Source organism: Toxorhynchites rutilus, chromosome 2 (assembly GCF_029784135.1).
Source record: "Toxorhynchites rutilus septentrionalis strain SRP chromosome 2, ASM2978413v1, whole genome shotgun sequence".
Classification (NCBI taxonomy): Eukaryota; Metazoa; Arthropoda; class Insecta; order Diptera; family Culicidae; genus Toxorhynchites; species Toxorhynchites rutilus.
In genome coordinates, this window is record NC_073745.1 from 121,980,587 (window position 1) to 121,998,929 (window position 18,343).

Sequence of the window (18,343 nt, forward strand, 5' to 3'; positions counted from 1 at the left end):
CCGCGTTGTGCGTTGCTTCTCATCAGCTGTCATTGCTTGCGTTTTGTACTAGAACATTCGCGCGACGCAGTCTGTTGATTTGCAGTCACAATCTAGCATTCGCGCCTCCACTTTTCATGTAAACAAAAACAAAATAAAATTCGTATGAAAATCTTTTTCTTGTTTTGTCCACGGATCAGTTGAATGTTTTTGAAAACAACACATTGCTATATCGGCGTTGGCGGCATTGAGCTTCGTTTACTAGTTTAGGAAAGCGTGAAAGAATAGCTGATTTTCAGTCGGAATGAACACGTTTTCAAAATTAAAATTATGAATGAAAATTAGCTTTTCCATATCAAACTAGTATTCTATTTAAATGAAAAACATTTTTGTTTGCAGGTGGTGAAAAAGTTTCATACGAAAATTGTTTATGAAGCCAACTCTATATCATGATGAAAAAATTGAGCAACAGTGTTGAAATTTACCCATTTGGTTGAATTAAAGTCACAAACACGTGTTTCAAATAATCAAATTACATGATGTGAATATTTTCATTCAAATTTTAAAAACCGGCTTCGTGTCTTCTAATTTGATGGAGATTACACTAATGAGTTTGGGACCCAAATTATGGCCTTAATTTGAAGTTGCCACCAGACGTCGACACCATGCCACTGTCATCGCGAACTCGGCGCAAGCAGTTTAGAACAAATGTTAGCGTTTGGTACAACGATGCTAATTATTGTGTTCAACTAAATGGAAATACACATATTTAAAATGAAGTGTCAAAGCACAATTGTCGCAACGCGACGCATAGCGCGGCATTCTGGTTTCACCTTAACACTTCCAATGCAGTCTAATAATAGGCATTGTTTCAGAATAAGAATAATTCCTGCGGTCTTCAAATGTGCATGTACGAAACTTCGGCGTAGAAATTTGTCAGTTTGGAAATCAACGTTTTCCGTTTAGTTGTCAGATACTACTAGCATGTGTCTTGCTAGAAGACCAAAACTGGATGATTTGAACGACCCCTTGTTGAAAAAAGTTAACAGATGTCTCATGTCTGTGTACCCTTAGAAAAATCCTCGGTCGAAAACTACTAAATACATTTGGTAATACAAAATTAGTAGAATGTACAAATTTTTTGTACATATTGTCAACAAACCCGCATCCCTACCAGAGATTAGTATATTTTACTCGATAACATTAGTAAGCTTGGATATTGTCATATCTGAAAACTGGTGAGAAAAGCGCGTATTAACCATTTTCATTGTTCCCATAAGACAATACGGAGGTATAATAAGGATATAATTCTGATACGTGCATTTTCGGCGAGAAAATGTAGCCGATATTGGGCTTCCGAATCATGGTTCTGCTTGACATATGTGTTTATTAGTACGGTCGAAAATGACTATAGATTGGTAGTATTTACCAAAAAATTCGTTATATTTACTAATTATTTCTCTCAGTGTATTCATAAATTGCGGAATGAAATATGAATGTTCTTTATTATTCAAATGAGGGTTTGTGGTGCATACCTCCCTGAGAAATAGTATTTGTACCCACAGCTCAATTTTGACGTTTTGTTGGACAGTGCGTGTGTTGACGATTTCCAAGCTTGCTATTCATTAAACGCGCTCTTTCGTGTTCCATCTCATTTAGGACGGCCCTTTGTACTTAATTCTTCCTAGAGTCAGCGATTTTATTATCTCAACTTTGTTCCTCGACATACTAGGCCTGTGGTTATCTGTTTTAAATCTTGCTGTCAGCTGTACTGATCATGCTAGAGACTGCCGATAAGAAGCAGATTGAAAGCGTTGAGACGAGCAACAGTGACAACCGTAATAAACATGAACGTCAAGGTCAGTCGGCAGCGTCGTCATCTGAATCATCGCCCGTAGTGGTGGTGGATGGAAGCAGCAGCATTAGCAACAACAGCTACGATTTGGCATATTTTGAACCAACACGCATTCTGTGTAATAACAGCACACACAAAACTGTTACACTGCTGGGGCAGTTTCGTAATCTCTCGAGCGACAACTACGCGATCGTTGTATTGGAAAAAACGGCCTTCGCCGAAGTGCACCTGAAAAAGTCGAAATCAGTGACGACAGCAAATTCAGTCGTCGAGACGTCTCCGCGCAGTGAAAGTGAGCGAAATCCAGCAGCTGACGATAGTAGAAGTTTCTTCTCGTCCAAATCACTGCTGAGGACGGAATTCATCAATGATATTTATGGGAATTTCACGTGCTTGACGGACGCAGAAATCAATCGTAAGTAGCAGTACATGTGTTTCCGCAAGAATGTGATTTAATTGAGTGTTTCGTTTCGTTTTTTGTTGGGTTTGTCCGTTCTTTGTTCTGCTAGAACTCAAGGTGACAATCATTTATCCAGCCAGTGAAAAACACATACTCAAATACTCCTCGCAGACCAGATATCTGGTGGAAGAAACGGCCAAAGATTATCAGACCGTGACGTTGCCCCACTTGGAGCAGGAACAGCTGAGTTTAGAGGTAAGTGCGCAATGTACTACAATCACACAAAGCAACGTTATCAAACAAGCGAATGCGATCGGTTCAATCATGTGTGAGCTTTGTCCCACTAAAAAGCGTGAGTCACAGGCGAATTACCTTGAAATATTCGGGAGTGAATCATGTTTGATTTCAAATGCGTACGCTCGCATATTTTTGAATGTGTTGGAATTTTTGGCGCGTGTGCTTTTACTATTAATTTATTCTGCTAACCTACATTCAAAGCGCTATAATGTCATTAATGAACGCATTTTTTTTATTTTTTTTTGCTAGTTTCCTGAGAAACTTCGCCTTCCCAATGTAGCATATTTACTTTCATAAATACTGAATTGAGATTCAGTCGCTAAATAACGCTCTCACCACGATATGTTTGCCTAGTATCCTTCGTGACTAATCACAAATTAGTTAGCAAATTATCGGTCAACGTTCATGACTCAAATTTTAACTACTGATTTTTTTGAAAGAAACCAGAAATATTACGTGATTCGCATGAGTTTTAGCTTTATAACAGGGCTGTGGAGTCTGAGAAAAATTTTCCGACTCCTCTCAATTATTAGTACCGACTCCTGCTAAAAAAATGAAATAATTCAAAATCAGGTTTTTCATTAGAACATTTAATTTACAATTTTTTCTGATTAGACGAATGGTTGAAGCAGGAGCTTCTCTAGATCGATCGCTTTGTTCCACTGATTCTCGGTTAATATTCTCATTCTCATTAGGGGCTGTCCACATACCACGTGGACAACTTGAGGGGGGAGGGGGTATGGATAATGTCCACGTGGACACGGTAAATACATAATTTGTAAAAAAAATCACATCTGAGCTGTCAGATAGTGCTTCCCATTCGAAAATCCATATTTTGAATATATCGTTGAACTTCTTTGTTAAAATGTGTAATCTGATAGTAACGTACATCAACCGAGAGCGACCGATTTATTTTAATTAGTTTAAGAGGACAACGACGAAATGACAGGATGAAAACACCGTAAACGCATGTTAGAATGTTGTAATATTGAAAATACAGGACATTGTTTTCCTAGATGGGGTTTTCGGTTCAACTTCCGCTCTTGATGAAAAAAAACGTTTCGCTTTAATTTTTTGAAAACGGCCAATGCTTCGCGAAAATGGAATACAAACAAAAAATTCTTCTACGGATACACGCAATGTATCTCTCGAGAAGTGTTGTTAGCTATGATACTCTACTTCGTTCTGGAATGCGCTTCTATTGCATTGCCCAGAAAGTTCACGCCGTCACTAATGATCAGGGCTCGACAATTTCGAAACTAAAAGATGGAAATGATGTTTTACTTCCTCCTTTCTCTTCAGCCAATTTCAGTTTCGATTGTGTGTATTCACTACGCATACTGAAATATCGATGCTTCTATTTCGTTTTCGTTTTGCTGTCGTTTCCTTTGAAGCAGACGCTTTTACACGACGATTGAAACTGCCTTATTTATTATCATTTGAATGCGCTATGTGTCACTTTCAGTTTCACATGTAAAAGGATGATCAATGCTTTCAATTGAAAGTATCATTCGATTTCATTTCTCAAAAATAGATTTTGCCGTGGAATGTGGAATTAAAAGGGGGAATATTAATCTTACAACCAGATCCGATAAATGATTACGCCTGCTGGCATACTGCATATTCTATCATATACAGGTCGGACTCGATTATATATAGTCGACCATTCTTTTCAACAATTATTTTCAAATCCTATACATAATCGAATCTCAAGAAAACAATTTTTTCATTAATGCATGAATGTCAAACGTTAATAGAAAAATATCTTTTTTGTGATTCGATTATGTATTGGATTTGAAAATTAACGTTGAAAGTGAAATTGCGATTATATATAATCGAGTCCGACCTGTAGTCATTTTAATTACTTTTAGTGAACACGATTCGAGCTCCAATGAAATTTTCATTCGAAATAAGACATTTTCATTCGATATAAGAACCTTTCATTTTCATTTGACGATTTGATAATTTCACTTCAGTATGATAGATGAAGGAAATGAATGTGAAATGAATCGAGACTGTACGAAGTTGAAGTGATATTCTCTTGATTGAGCGTGAAGAGAGATTAGCACTATAATGAAATTGTAAGGCACTGCTAATGATAATCAAATCGAGACGCTGATCAAGAATAATCCTCAGTACACGACACATGAATTAGCAGCTTCATTACAAATACAGTAGAACCCCGATTATCCTTGAAATACTCTGGCGAAGTTACCGCGAATAACGCGTTAATGGACTAAAAATGAGGTGCAAACACGAAATAAAAATATTTCAGCAGAAAACATTTAATGGATCGTATTTCCAAACTCACAGTTTTAAGCAAATCGTGACTGGTGATGCAAAATCTAAGCATTCATAACAATATTGAGTGAAAAAAAATCTTCGAGCTAACCAAGTAACCTCCGTTAGCTATCCTCGAAGCCTGTCTCCACCAGGAGAAAGAATTTTTTGTTTCAAATATTGCATTTTCAGATTATCATTTGTTCGGGCCGGTGGAAGATAATTAAAGGACAAGAATTTCGATTCATTGGATGTCATAAAAAGCACGTTGCGCAGCGTTTTGACGAAAAAAAAAAACAAAGAAGTTCCGCGATGATGAAATTTTCAATTTGTGTGAAGAATGACGGAAGATTTCATAAGATATAGCGCGGACTCGATTATATACAGTCCATGATTTTTTTACTGTATATAATCGAATCCTGTACATAATCGATTCAAAAAACAATTTTTTTTATTCGTTTTTTATGCATATATTTTTTGTTATTTGAATATAAAAGAAGAATTTAATTTTTGATTCATCCCCTTAAAGTCAGAAAACACCTTTCTCACATGAAAGAGATAAATTTATCCTAAGTCTCTCAGGATTTGATGAAAGAAATCCTTCTACGCATATGTTCGAATTCGAACAATGACAGAGTTATTGAACTATTTTTTTGTTCCGGAATCTGTTGCCTCGAACTAACTCTACATTCAAAAGTAACGCTACGGAACACGATTCTGTTGCTTCCATTTGAAAGATGAGAAAATTTAGTACAGGATATAATTGTGGAACATCTAAATTAGTGGATTAAATCCATTTGGAAGTGAAAACTTGAATGTTAGGAATTTTTAATGTGCTATCAATTATTTTATCCTAAAAAATCATATTGAACTTGATTGCTTCTATCAATCAAATTAAAGCTCTCTATTCGCTCTACAATTTGTTCTTTGACACCCAACTTCTATCTTTCTTAATTTCACTGGTGAAAATTCAAGCAAAAATTTAAAAAATCACGTTTTTCCCTCACCATTTAAATTTTTCTTCGAAGTTGAAAGGTTACATTTTTTCTTTGAAAAAGTCATATTTGAAATGTAAAAAAAAATATTTTAAACTGTATACAATCGAGTCTAAAATTGTATATAATCGAATCACATATAATCGAGTTTGTATATAATCGAGTCCGACCTGTATTAGGCACTGACTAACGTCTATTAGTTTGAGCAATTTAGGTGTTGATAAAGTGCACCCGTGGCCGAGTGGTTAGCGTCTCACATTATCATGCCGGGTGTTCGGGTTCGATTCCCGTTCCGGCCGGGGGATTTTTCGTCATAGAAATTTCCTTCGACTTGCACTGTGGTCACGCGTATTCAAGAGCTTGCCCCTCGGAATACATTCAAGGAGTGTATGACGTATTAATAAATGACGCTAGTTAATGCATACGTTGAGACGGCAAAAGTTCCACAAGGGAACGTTAACGCCATTCAAGAAGAAGAAGAAGAAGGTGTTGATCAAATCAAAACTACATAACACCACAAACCATTTTAATATTTTGAACGGCGTGATGATTTCCATATCGATTTTTTTTATACCACTGAGGTATTGTTTCGCTTCAGCTTTTCTTCGATGATTTCGACTAACTCAATTCCACTAACGAAGCCCTTGATTTCATTGTTTGATTTTCTCCAAAACTTAAGCAGCTTAGCCAGTTTACGTCAGTTTATCCTACAAAATGTCCGAGATAAGAATCGTCCACGTGGACAACAAGGAGAGGGGTACAGGAAATGTCCCCATATGTCCACGAAGAGGGAAGGGGGTGTCTGAAATAGTGCTTTTTCTGTCCACGTGGTATGTGGACGGCCAGATCATTAATGAAAAGACTAAATTCAATCAGTCGCTGAATCTTGAGATATGTACTCCTCTGGCGAGTGGCTTGATCTAAAATTGCTTCTTTCCATGCTCTTCTTTTGAGAGTTGCATCCGTTTTCGGGGTTCTAGAAGCTTTAATAACTTGTCTCATTTTACCAATCAAGGTAGTATCAGAACGATCATTCAGTCCGTCACGAATCGTCAACTGGAGTGTGAGAACGGCGCAACTCATGTGGAAGATCTTAAACATATCGGAAACTTCTAAATTTTCTTGCCATTTCCTCGTTTAAGGCCATAATGCTGGTTGTAACAAAAATGTCAGCGGGATGCTGTTTCTCACGATGACGTATTCTCAATTCAATTCAATTCTTTGTTTAAGAGAGGCTTTAAACTTTGCAGTTCATTCGCCTCTAGGTAGGTATTCTCGGGTTCTTATCGATTAACATCCGATCTGTCTCACGGTTTTCGGATGTAAAAATAAACTACACGAGGTTGCCGCTTGTGAGAACTAACTTCAACTGTATTATCGCTTACCAACTATCTTACGAGCTAGTCTTATGCTATTACATAATTTTCTACCCGTGATATTTATTGTTTAATGTTTAATGTGTTTCTAGTGTTCTGTTTACGCCAAGCGCCGAGCTGGGTGTTTATGTTTATTGTTGTTAGTTTCTTGAAGGTCACATAATAATTATAACACAGGCGGAAGCGTTTTGCTTTACCTGTGTTATGATAAAAGTTGCTTATGAAGAAAGCGGAAAGTGTCAGATACGGATATTAGTGTGGAATGCGGAAAAGTTGGTATTATATTTGGGGTGTAAGTAAGAATGCGATGTAAGTAAGAATTGAGATTGAGGTCGCGATGATTTTAGGTTGGATGATAATTTAGGTTAATTTGTATGCTACAACGACCATATCCACAATGCTCTACTTGAGCATATCAGCAGTCATGCTAACCGTTATCTTGTCGCTTATAAAGAAAGTAGAGAGCTTTGGTTGACCAACACACAAGCGAACAGTCCGGACGTGAATAGGAAATTGATAAGATCACGATATAAACTTTCGTTTAATGAGCCAAATGTATTGATTTTATTGGGTCATTCCAGTTAAGTCGGAGTCGGTGAAAGTTTTCATCGCACTTTTAGAGATAACCCGAGTTTCCCCAACAAACATTCAGAAAATTATCGAGCGTAAATTCCACTGGTACACCAAACGGGGGTCCGTTTTGCAACACTCCATTCCTTTGGGTGTCCAGAAAAACATTCTACATTTGCGAAAACAAATTTCCACTGACCTGTCAATAATAGCAGTCCGAATGGCCCCGATTTCGGTGACCATCATTTGTATATACCTGCCGTGTGACACAAGTTCGGGATTACGATGGATGCTGCTTGAGGCGTTAGAAGGCCTTGGAGGACCCGAAAATCTTGGGGGACCGATTTTCTGAAGTTCATCTATAAGACACCATGACTATAATATATCACGCGGGATTGTCCTCCGTCTCCAAATATAAGGTTTCATCCGTCGACAGGGAGCCGGAATCACTTCGGTCAGCAGCTTTGTGGTCCCTATGAGTCGTCCTAATAATCCTCTCAACCGAAATTTCACCATCAAGTAATTTTCCGTCGTCCTTCGTTCCGCCAAAGGTAAGTCAACTGGTCCCGACGGTATCGGCTATAAGATGCTGAAACATCTGTCCCTACTCGGACAGTCCGTTCTTCTCAGCTTCTCAGCCTGGGGGAGTCTTCGTGTTTATCTACGCGGACGACATTCTTCTGATGGCAGTGGGTGACAGTGTCACGCGTGACATGCATAGGATTCCACGCATCAAGACGCAGGCAGCTACCAATGCCATGGACCGGTGGGCGGCTGAGAGAGGATTTAGATGTTCAGTGCAAAAGAACGGTCATATGGTGATATGCCGCTAGAGACATCAAGGTCCCAACTTCAGGGTCTAGCTATATAAAAACAACATCCCTCGCCGAAACGATCTGGAGTGACCGATTCCGGCAAATGAAGGACTCGATTGTCAGGTTTGACGACGTCGAAAGAATTAGAGAACAACGAATCCTGTCCAAACTCAGGATCGGTAACTGCTCGGTCTCATACGGATTCAATAGAGCACCTTTCCATCTACTCTGCGACCACTGCCAAATTCACAATTCCGTCGAACACATCCTGGGTGGTTGCCCGAAATATCTTCGAAATAATCTTCATGGAATCAGCGGGAGTGTACGAGACATCTTGAGCGACAGTTCAGCGGGAGTAAAAGCGCTTTTCTGCTACTTTTTTGACGTAGAACTACGTCTTTCATTAAGGGTGTCAAATCAGAAAACAGGTCACGTTTTTATGAAATAAAGTTAACGTTAATAACTATTTTTGCCGCGAACGGATTTTGGCGATTTACATACTAAACGAATCGGAAATTCCGTAAGATTTGTTTAATATGCCATACATTAGGATCCCCTGGTTAGTAAATGGTTAAAATTCATGAAAACTTTAAGTGTTTCTATTTTCCCATACATTTGTTCTGTCCATTTGAGTGCTTTTCCGAACAGAGCTATCAATAACGAGCAACTTATCGACGACCAACGGAGGGGAAATCGTAGGATTTAAAGTCTCCGTGAACAAAGGAAAAGAAGAAGAATGAAGGGGAATACTTGCCTAGAGTATAAACAGTGGATCTCGCTGAGGCAAGCTTTCATTCGGCATCGGACTGTTGAGTAATCCAGTTCACTTTGATTTCGCTGCGCTTCGATCTAAGATTGGACCCCACCAGTGGTAATCCAACTTGGAAATCGTCGTTTGATTTTTCTGTTCGTTTTCCGCGTTATTCGTATCGTGTGTTCTTCTTTCCGCGTCATAAATTGGACGCTTCGCGTAGTGTGCGATGAGCAAGAAGTATTGCTACTGTTTTCGAGGTTGTTATTAACAAAAAGAGTTTATTTCTCTTGTTTAGTCATCAAGAAAGTAAATTTTCTGGAATTTTGTATGTGATTAGGTTTTGCTTACCAGTAGCAAAACTTCCTCCACTAAGGGTGACAGCTGCGCTTCTCTCGAGCATGAGAAAGTAATGCAACTCTTTTCGAGGCCAGTAATATTAACAGAAGCGTTTCTTTTGAGAATAGCGCATAATGATTAGAAATGTTTATATTGCTAGTAGTTTTAAGCCACCAATGTATGGCTCTGTATGCATGCTATGGTGAACGCTTGTTTGGCGCTTGGTTTACGCTTAATTTGTACGAACGATATCTAGAGGTGCGATTCCTTTGAGGCAATACTAAATAACATGTAGCATGATATTTGATACTTGCAAGTGTTGTCATTGTTGTTGTTTACATGCGGTGCCAAAGATATATTGGTGTAGTTATGAGATATGGAATAATGGTGCTGGTGCAACATGTATATAATCGACTGTAGCCGAGTCTATGTCAATTTCGAAAAAGGCCACCGGAATAGCCTTCAAGGTAAATTTTCAATGCATTGACATGAAATAAATTGCGACATATGATTGTTTTGCGAGGGCAAGAATGAATCATCAATCAATTATCGTCAACTGATTCTACAATGAAAAAATCATTTCAGAGATTATTCTACTAAGCAGTTGTTTCTAAAATTTCACAGCATTATAGAATAATATCCGAAGGTATAAACAAGCGACTTATATAAAATAACAGCGTAGTTCTACGTCAACAATGCGGTCGTATCTTGGACAAAACCTCCTATAATTTTTTTTTAATTCGGCTATTTTTACAGGGTCAGTTACATAAGTATAAAGGAGTCGAATTCATAAATATATTTTTAAAACTAAATGAGGGGCTTAGAAGATCGACAGCTTTAAGGAAAACATATATTTGGGACATGTAATCAAGGTCTAACCGAGCCAAACATCTCTCACCGACACATTGGGCTGTCTTCCTCGGGCTTCCTCGGGAGCGTTTTGAGGCACCCCTGAATTGCACAGGTCATTTTTTGGTCCAATAAACAAAATGTAAATGGTTGGTTTTTGAAATTTGACATGACCATTTTCGCTGCCACCCTAATATTCCCCAACACAGCCATCAAAACCAAGGTGCCTAGAAAAATTGGCATTGCAAATTTATGCAAGTTGGGGGAACTTTTGTTCCCATCGAAGTATGTTCCCTAACACCATCAAAATCAATGTGCCTTGGGGAATCCGCGTTGCAGATACATGCAAGTTGTGAGAATTTTTGTTCCCATCAAAGTGTGTTCCCTAACTCAGCTATCAAAACCAGATAACCAGAAATTAGGGAAATTGGCATTGCAAATACGTGCAAGTTGGGAAAACTTTTGTTCCCACTGCAGTGTTTTCCCTAACACAGCCAGCCCAACACAGTGTCTGGGGAAATTGACATTGCAACTTTCGTTTCCATCGAAATGTGTTCCCTAACACAGTCATCATAACCAAGGTGCCTTACATTACATGGCGTTTGTTAAATTTTTTACTTACAAAGCAAATATGTTGAATTCAATTGAATTAGAAAATTGTTTCATTCAATCAATAATTTAATACAAATGAATGATTACTAAGCCAACGGTAGTCCCACGTGAAACTTATGGTTATATCATAGATATAACTCACTTTTTTTTTATCATCATTTTGTCATTTTGTTATCATTTTTTTTGGTCAAATTTGACTTTTTTTAAAAAACCGAAAAAATGACCGGAAATCGGGGTTTTCAAAAAAAAATTTTTGATGCCAAATGTCTTATAATTGTACGTAACGTCGATATTTAAGCGAGATATTTTATATTAAGAAATTTTTCTAATTTCAACTTTCTTGCCCGTTGTTCAGCTCCTATATTTTGTGTTGCGTTTCGATCAGGACTGTTTAAACTTTGAATGTCTTCAGGTTTGCACAGGCTTTCATTCGCCGAACTGTAAAGCCATTTTACGATTAAAGCGTCATTTAAGTTTTTGAACGTTTTAGTTGCACTTGACACAGTATTTTGGTTCACTTTAGCTTTATTGGCGATTGTTTATTGGGACCACTGCGGATATTTTGTAGAGATAACATCTTGCTACTAATTGCTCATATATTAATAAAAGTCCTATGAGAGATCATCAGAAATTATCTAATAAACAAATCTCTTCAATCCGCTCTTAATTTGCTCTAATATTTTTCGAGATGGACCCGTTTGAAGTTATGCATTTTTTTCTGCCTTAGTCCTTACTAAACGAGTAGAATACGGGGGAGCTAAAATTGCAATATTTTCTCACATTGTCCGTAGAACGAATGCTGCATTTGTGTTTCGAACGACCGATTTACGCTCGTCTGATTAGCGGTGATATTCAAATATTGTACCTCGTTGATACATACTCGGCTACGGAAACACGACAGGAAAATGTGTATTTTTTGAATTTTCCTAAATTTAAATCATTTATGGGTTAGGAAACTGTAAAGTATATATTACCGAAAAATTCTGGAGAATTTCCGATTCGATTGGAATGCAAACCATCAAAATCCGTTCTGAGCTGAAATAAATATTAGCGATAAAACTATTTCATAAAAAACCTGACCTGTTTTCTGGTTTGGTAGCATTACTGAAAGTCGTAGTAATATGTCAAAAAAAGGTAATGATTTCATATGCATATTTTCACATCCATATTTTCATTTTTATTCACTCATGTCGACAGAATTAGCCCCAATTATTAGATTAAATATATTTAATCTACTAACAGCTAATTAATGTGCAAATGCGTAATAATATATAATTATTCTCCCCTCATGCTTTCTTAACGATTTATTAAATTTTTGTGATTGTTACACGTACAAAATGGTAACGGGCCAGGCGGGCCAAACAGAAAAGCCCGGTGGGCCGCAGTTTTAGTATGGGTGGTCTAGTGTTTATTAGCGCATTGGTGTACTTGCGCTGCCATATGTTTTTTGATTTCTTCTAGATAACATATGTGTGTAGTATGCATTTTAGATGGGTTAAACGGTGTTCATTCAATCATGTTATAATATTCTATTTCCCTTTCTTCTCAGTGGCTGTACAACATTCTCGAACACCGAAAGGAGCAAGAACGCATAGTTTTCGAGGACCCTTCGGACGAGTTGGGATTTATTCTGCTGCCGGACTTGAAATGGGACGGTAAAACGCTGGAACAACTCTATCTGCTTGCTCTAGTTCGCCAGAAAGGGATAAAATCGTTGCGAGATTTAACGGCCACACATTTGCCACTTTTGAGAAATATCAGAGATTGTGGAACCAAAGCAATCAGCGAACGGTTCGGAATTGCCAGTAACCTGTTGAGAATTTATCTCCACTATCAGCCATCCTTCTATCATCTCCATGTGCACTTCACTTACCTGAAGCACGATCCACCGGGTATTCAGTGCGAGAAGAGTCACTTGTTGTCGACAGTGATTGAAAATATCGAACTGCTAACGGATTACTACCAGAAGGTTACACTTTCCTGCGTTCTCAACGAGAGGGATAAATTGTACGAGAAACTTGTAGCGGCTAAAAATTCAACCGAGGAGCCCGAATGTAAACGGGCGAAGATAGAATAAATATTTGTATTTATTTCTAGTTCTAGACCAATTCCCACCTAATCTTTAAGCCTACAAACGGAACTGATATGCCTGTCGGAAATGTCGAGCGTATACTCATAGAACTGCGGCCGCGACTGCAAAGTGCCAATTTCTTCGTTTGTTTTAGTCGGGGCTTCGCGGAGATCAAATCAACCAAAATCGATCTTGGCTCAGACCGCATCATAATCAGTACCGAAAATGATGATGAATCTTATGAAATTAAGTTAGGAGATTATTTCAAGCTACACACTCAAACGCTAAGCTCGCTGATGATCAAGAAAAATTACATCTGCTTCCGGATCAACACAAATGAGAATAAGTTCCACTCAGAAGTGCTAGAAATCAATGATTATAGAGCATGCAACGAGTTCAAGATAGAGTGTGGTTTGCAGACGGGCGTAAGCTATACGTTGGTGTGCAGCAACTGCGGAAGCCATCTGCGAGACGAACCGGTTACTTTCAGGCGCATTCTGGAGCTTCCTTCTGATCACATGGACAGTAACGAGTGGTACTGTCATCGTCATCCGCATACAGCAAACGGAGTGTCCTCGAATGAAGAATGTTCCTCGAAACCACCCCATCCGAACAAGTTTGCGCCGGCGGAGACGGATTTGTTCTATGCACCATTCTATGCGCTTTTAGCTAAAACGCATCTGGACCGGGTGCATCTGAAGGCTGAACGATTTCTTTACTGCAAACGGTGTCTACAATTTCTTGGCATGATGAAGCGAAGCGGTTGTGCCAAATTGTGGTATGAAAACTTGCGATTTCTGCAGCGTGACGATGTAAGTATTCGATTTGACAAAATTTGACAGTAAACACTAACCAATTCTTCTCATTGCAGGATGAGTCAAATAAAATCCAAACCAATTCCTTATGCCTGTTCCGCGTTGACCAATCTCTATCGAACTTTCTCTATCTAGTTCGCAAAACGGTCAACGAGTTCAACTTCATGTCACATTTGGGACTTCCCTCGATTTTTAAAATAATATTTGAAATGCGCCGTCCGGGACTAGATGGTGAGGTTTTCCATTTGCTGCTCCAAATAATGGACGCCAAACTGACCGTGTTCAAAATACGCAAAACCCTGGATGTGGATTCCTCGGCTTCCAACGAACAAACAGATGAGGATGAAGATGAGGAGAATGCCGACGACAAGCCCGACGACGACGATGATGAAGTTTTTGTGTCGGCAAAAAAGAATAATTGCAACAACGTTTATCTCGACCGATACCAAACAATGAAGGTCATGTACCGGTATGAGAAGTACGATCAACAGCCGATTGTCAATTTTTGGCTCCAGGATCCGAACGTGGTTGTTGTGGAGATCTCGGATCAAATGCTCCGTGCGGCGATTTGCTATTTGGACACCAATTCAGACTATGTGCCAGAGTGCTATAGACATAACCTTGGATTTCAACTGAGTTATCTTGATATTACATAGAGAAATTTCATAATCATACACGGGACTGATCCCATGACTACATAGAACATAAAAGAAATTAAAGTCTTAATTAGTTATCTCAAAGATATCTTGGATAAATATTCTAGACAAAGTATGAGCATGAAGAATTCGAATCAAAGAATATTCAAACACACCGACAAGTGTGTTTGATAATCCGGCTTGATAATGAATTGAACACAATGTGGAGTATCTCAAATTCGTAGGGTTAGATCGAACAAATTGCGAATTGTTGTGACCGGAAGACCGCGAACGAGATTGTAGCTGATAAGCATTTTACTCTCGAATATCCCGCATTTATTCTCTCCCATGACGTATAAATTGAGTCGTTATAACTGAAACGGGTCTGACAGACGAAACTATACAGACTAAGTGAGATAGAAGTTCAAGAAGCTCCTCTCGATGGGAGTCAAAGTCTTGGTCTGTCGCCAACTCACTTAAGTCTCTCATGAAGGTGAAAACACTAAATTTACGCCGTCCGACTCGTTTCAAGTTATTTTTGCTGGGTCCGCCCTCCCTAACTGCGTTATGGTAGGCAAATCGAGGCTACCGGTGTGACTTTTCGTGCCAAAGCCCATGACTTGTCAAAGATGAAAATCAGTTGATCACACTGCAGCTTATTGCGCCTACAAGGAGCGCCACATGTGGGTGAATCTTGCAGTGCGACTGAGCATAAGTGTCCATACTGCAGGGCAACTCTACAGCTCTCGGTTTGTGAAACTTACAAGTGTCGCTGGGAGAAACAGAAGCACACTTTAAATAATAAATAAAAGCCCAGAGCGCACTCTTGCGTAAATTTTTAAGGGTGCTTCTCCACCGGCCCAACAACAACCCATCTCCACACACAAAGTCTTCTCCGCGTTGTCAGTTGATGGAATAGAAGCAAACACAGTTAACTAGGCCACACCGTTCATTTTTCCAAGGGAATCCCCGGTGCAAAAATGTGTTCACTCCCAAAATTTAGTGGCAAGTCTCATCGGTGATATCCCTTGTTAGCTAGCCTAAAATATCGAGTTCACGGGAAAAGCTAAATCAGTTTCCAGGGTTTCGACTCAAAATCCGGAAAAAAAATCCCTGGTATTTCCTGATTTTCCAGTAATTTTTCAGAAAAATTCCAGATGTAGACTTAATTAAATTCTCTACTAGTACTTCCTAATAGTTCCTAAAACATTTTGTTAGCTTAAACAATGAAATTTAGTAATGCCTGTCGATTTCATCCAATAAATGAATTGTTTGACTAAACGACGACTGGGAAGTGACGTAAGACATTTAAAAAATGGATTTACTAATACAGTTCAAAGTTATTCTGAAGGAGTCTTAAACACTAATACAAATGAGTTATTTTTATTTTATTGTTTTATCCCATTTGTTTATTTTAGGCTCATTTGCATTTTAGATGTAACAGAGCCGAATTTTTAATCGTGTACATGTCACATGTTTATCATATCTGTAAATAGCACATTACACAGTTGCCATTTTTCGGCGTAAGAGTATCCCTTCTATACCATATGGTACATTACACAGTAGCCATCTAGGCGTAAAAGTATTCCTTCTGTTCTTCCATCTTCCAGTTAGACCACCGGACAGCGGAGACAGTTGATATGATCATTGTTGTGTTATTAATAGATTGTTGTGTTAATTAATAGAACAGCCCGATGTTTCTTGCAGAAATCGACCGTGGATCGATCTCCATCACTGATGATTGTTGCGTGGACGTAGTGATTCTGTAACAACACAAAGATGGTCAATGAGGAACCTGAGTTTTGAACTCACGATTGATCGCTTACTAAGCGAACGCGCAACCAATGTGGCTACGAAGATCTCCTATCATTTTTATTTTTATTCTGATTTGCCGTTTCATGAAATTTGATTCATATGGCGATAAAGAGAATGAAAATTTCGAACTAGTTGAATTAACTAGCTCAACAATTTTATTGACGCTATCCTTCCAAAGTGAAGTATAACATCATAAACTTGTCGTAAGTTCCGTAAACCTATCCTTTCCAAAAATGCTCTAGTCGTTCATTTTTCGGATCATAGTGAGCAAACTTGTTTTTATTGCTAGTAATATTGTTTCAGTGATAAGCAGAGATGCCAACCTTACTGATTTTTCAGGATTTCCCAGACTTTTTAGCACGCTCCCTGATATCCTGACGAACACTCAATTTATCCTGATTTTTCTGAAATGATCCTGATTTTTGTACTCTTTACATCATTCGTAATAAATATACTCCCCCTTATTCTACGCGGCGAGTCACGTGAGATAGCAAAGTTCCTCGCTTAATTGTGGAAGCTACATTACTTTTCAACTTCTTTTTGATACCCGAGTCGATAACATATGAGGACACGACTTCAAATCTCACCTAGTGACAAACTATATTCCCGCCATTCGCCTACGGGAATGCAGTGACTTGAGCCATCTCACCCCATTCGCCGCGCGGAATAAAGGGGACTGGTTTCCATGTCAACGTTTCCTGTCATGATAGTTCTTCGGTTAAATTCTCTGGACGCAAAGCTATACTTAACTTTTTTTTATCTCTACCCTCAATTGTTTCGTGCTAGAAAATTTTATGAAACCAGATTGTCTGATGAATTCATGAAATTACAACGAGATTAAGTTTGAGAAACAACATTGCTTTATTGAGGATAATATGTATGTAGATGAATCCCCTGAGTTATTAGTGTAGGAATGCGTTTCAGAGTGTAAATTTACTCAAGAGAAAAATTTTAAATCCACAGTCAATATAAAAAGATTTCATATGTTATTTCTGATTCAAAGTAGGATTAACTTTAATGATGGGACTATGGTAAATATATCTATAACCGTACTAAATATCATAAAAATTAGGAAAAAATTAAAAAGTTTTCCACTACTGATATGCTTTCCTCATTCATTCCAAAGCATGGATGATGAATTTAGTTAAATTTTCAGTATTGATTTCTCTGCAATTGACTAGTGATACTGTAGGTTTTTCGGAAAAAATATAAACGATCAAAAGATCAAGCGAAACACTAGCATTTCCGCTTATGCGAGGATTTATACCATGCTCATTAAACACTAGCATTTCCGTTTATGCGAGGATATATACCATGCTTATTAAACACTAGCATTTCCGCTTATGCGAGGATTTATACCATGCTTATTAATTCTTTTACATATCCGGTCTTCGCTCGAAGAAAGATCTTCTGTTTCTGGTGGAATATGGAATGGATTCTGTATTGAGCTAGAACCAAGCAATCTGTTTCTCACATGTATGGCTCGCAGCAGTTTTCGACGAGGATCCAAACATGGTCTGGAAGGATAGAAAATTTAAGTTGTGTAAAAGATGGCGAAAGATTGTGAAACAGAACCTTTGATGGAAAATTATGTTTTTGTTTTCCCAAAAATTGACATTAACTTTTCTGACAACCCATTATGAGCTATCCTGATATATTCTGATTTTTATTTTCATTCTTCCTGATTTTTTTAAAATTATAGTTGGCAACCCTGGTGATAAGTCTGCAGGAGCTACACTGATACGTCCAAAATCCGTCAAATATCAAATAGTCAAAAGATTCTCAAATCTATTTCCTTCCAATTTTCCATCGAAATCAATGACGGAAAGATGAAGGATACATCAAAGCTTTAAAACCAGTGCTTTGTATGTCATGCGAAATTTCGTAAA

The 18,343-nt window shown here is 38.2% G+C and overlaps 2 protein-coding genes across 2 annotated transcripts; both read left to right on the forward strand.

Annotated features, from left to right (window-relative positions):
• The first annotated feature begins 1,580 nt into the window (after nt 1-1,580).
• LOC129765047 (m7GpppX diphosphatase) lies at nt 1,581-13,195 on the forward strand. The gene is made up of 3 exons (XM_055764873.1): nt 1,581-2,249; nt 2,344-2,489; nt 12,668-13,195. Exons 1-3 carry the CDS (start codon nt 1,757-1,759, stop codon nt 13,193-13,195), a joined length of 1,167 nt encoding a protein of 388 aa, XP_055620848.1. The 5' UTR covers nt 1,581-1,756.
• A 68-nt stretch (nt 13,196-13,263) lies between these two features.
• On the forward strand, nt 13,264-14,678 carry LOC129765045 (uncharacterized). The gene is made up of 2 exons (XM_055764872.1): nt 13,264-14,001; nt 14,061-14,678. The coding sequence occupies exons 1-2, from the start codon at nt 13,264-13,266 to the stop codon at nt 14,658-14,660; spliced, it is 1,338 nt and encodes a 445-aa protein (XP_055620847.1). The 3' UTR covers nt 14,661-14,678.
• Nucleotides 14,679-18,343: the final 3,665 nt, after the last annotated feature.

Excerpts from the sequence above, each read along its gene's own strand:
- LOC129765047 (XM_055764873.1), top strand. The coding sequence starts at position 1,757 with ATGCTAGAGACTGCCGATAAGAAGCAGATTGAAAGCGTTGAGACGAGC. Across the intron at positions 2,250-2,343 it reads GACGGACGCAGAAATCAATC|AACTCAAGGTGACAATCATT; the intron begins GTAAGTAGCAGT and ends TTGTTCTGCTAG. Across the intron at positions 2,490-12,667 it reads AGGAACAGCTGAGTTTAGAG|TGGCTGTACAACATTCTCGA; the intron begins GTAAGTGCGCAA and ends CTTTCTTCTCAG.
- LOC129765045 (XM_055764872.1), top strand. The coding sequence starts at position 13,264 with ATGCCTGTCGGAAATGTCGAGCGTATACTCATAGAACTGCGGCCGCGA. Across the intron at positions 14,002-14,060 it reads GATTTCTGCAGCGTGACGAT|GATGAGTCAAATAAAATCCA; the intron begins GTAAGTATTCGA and ends TTCTCATTGCAG.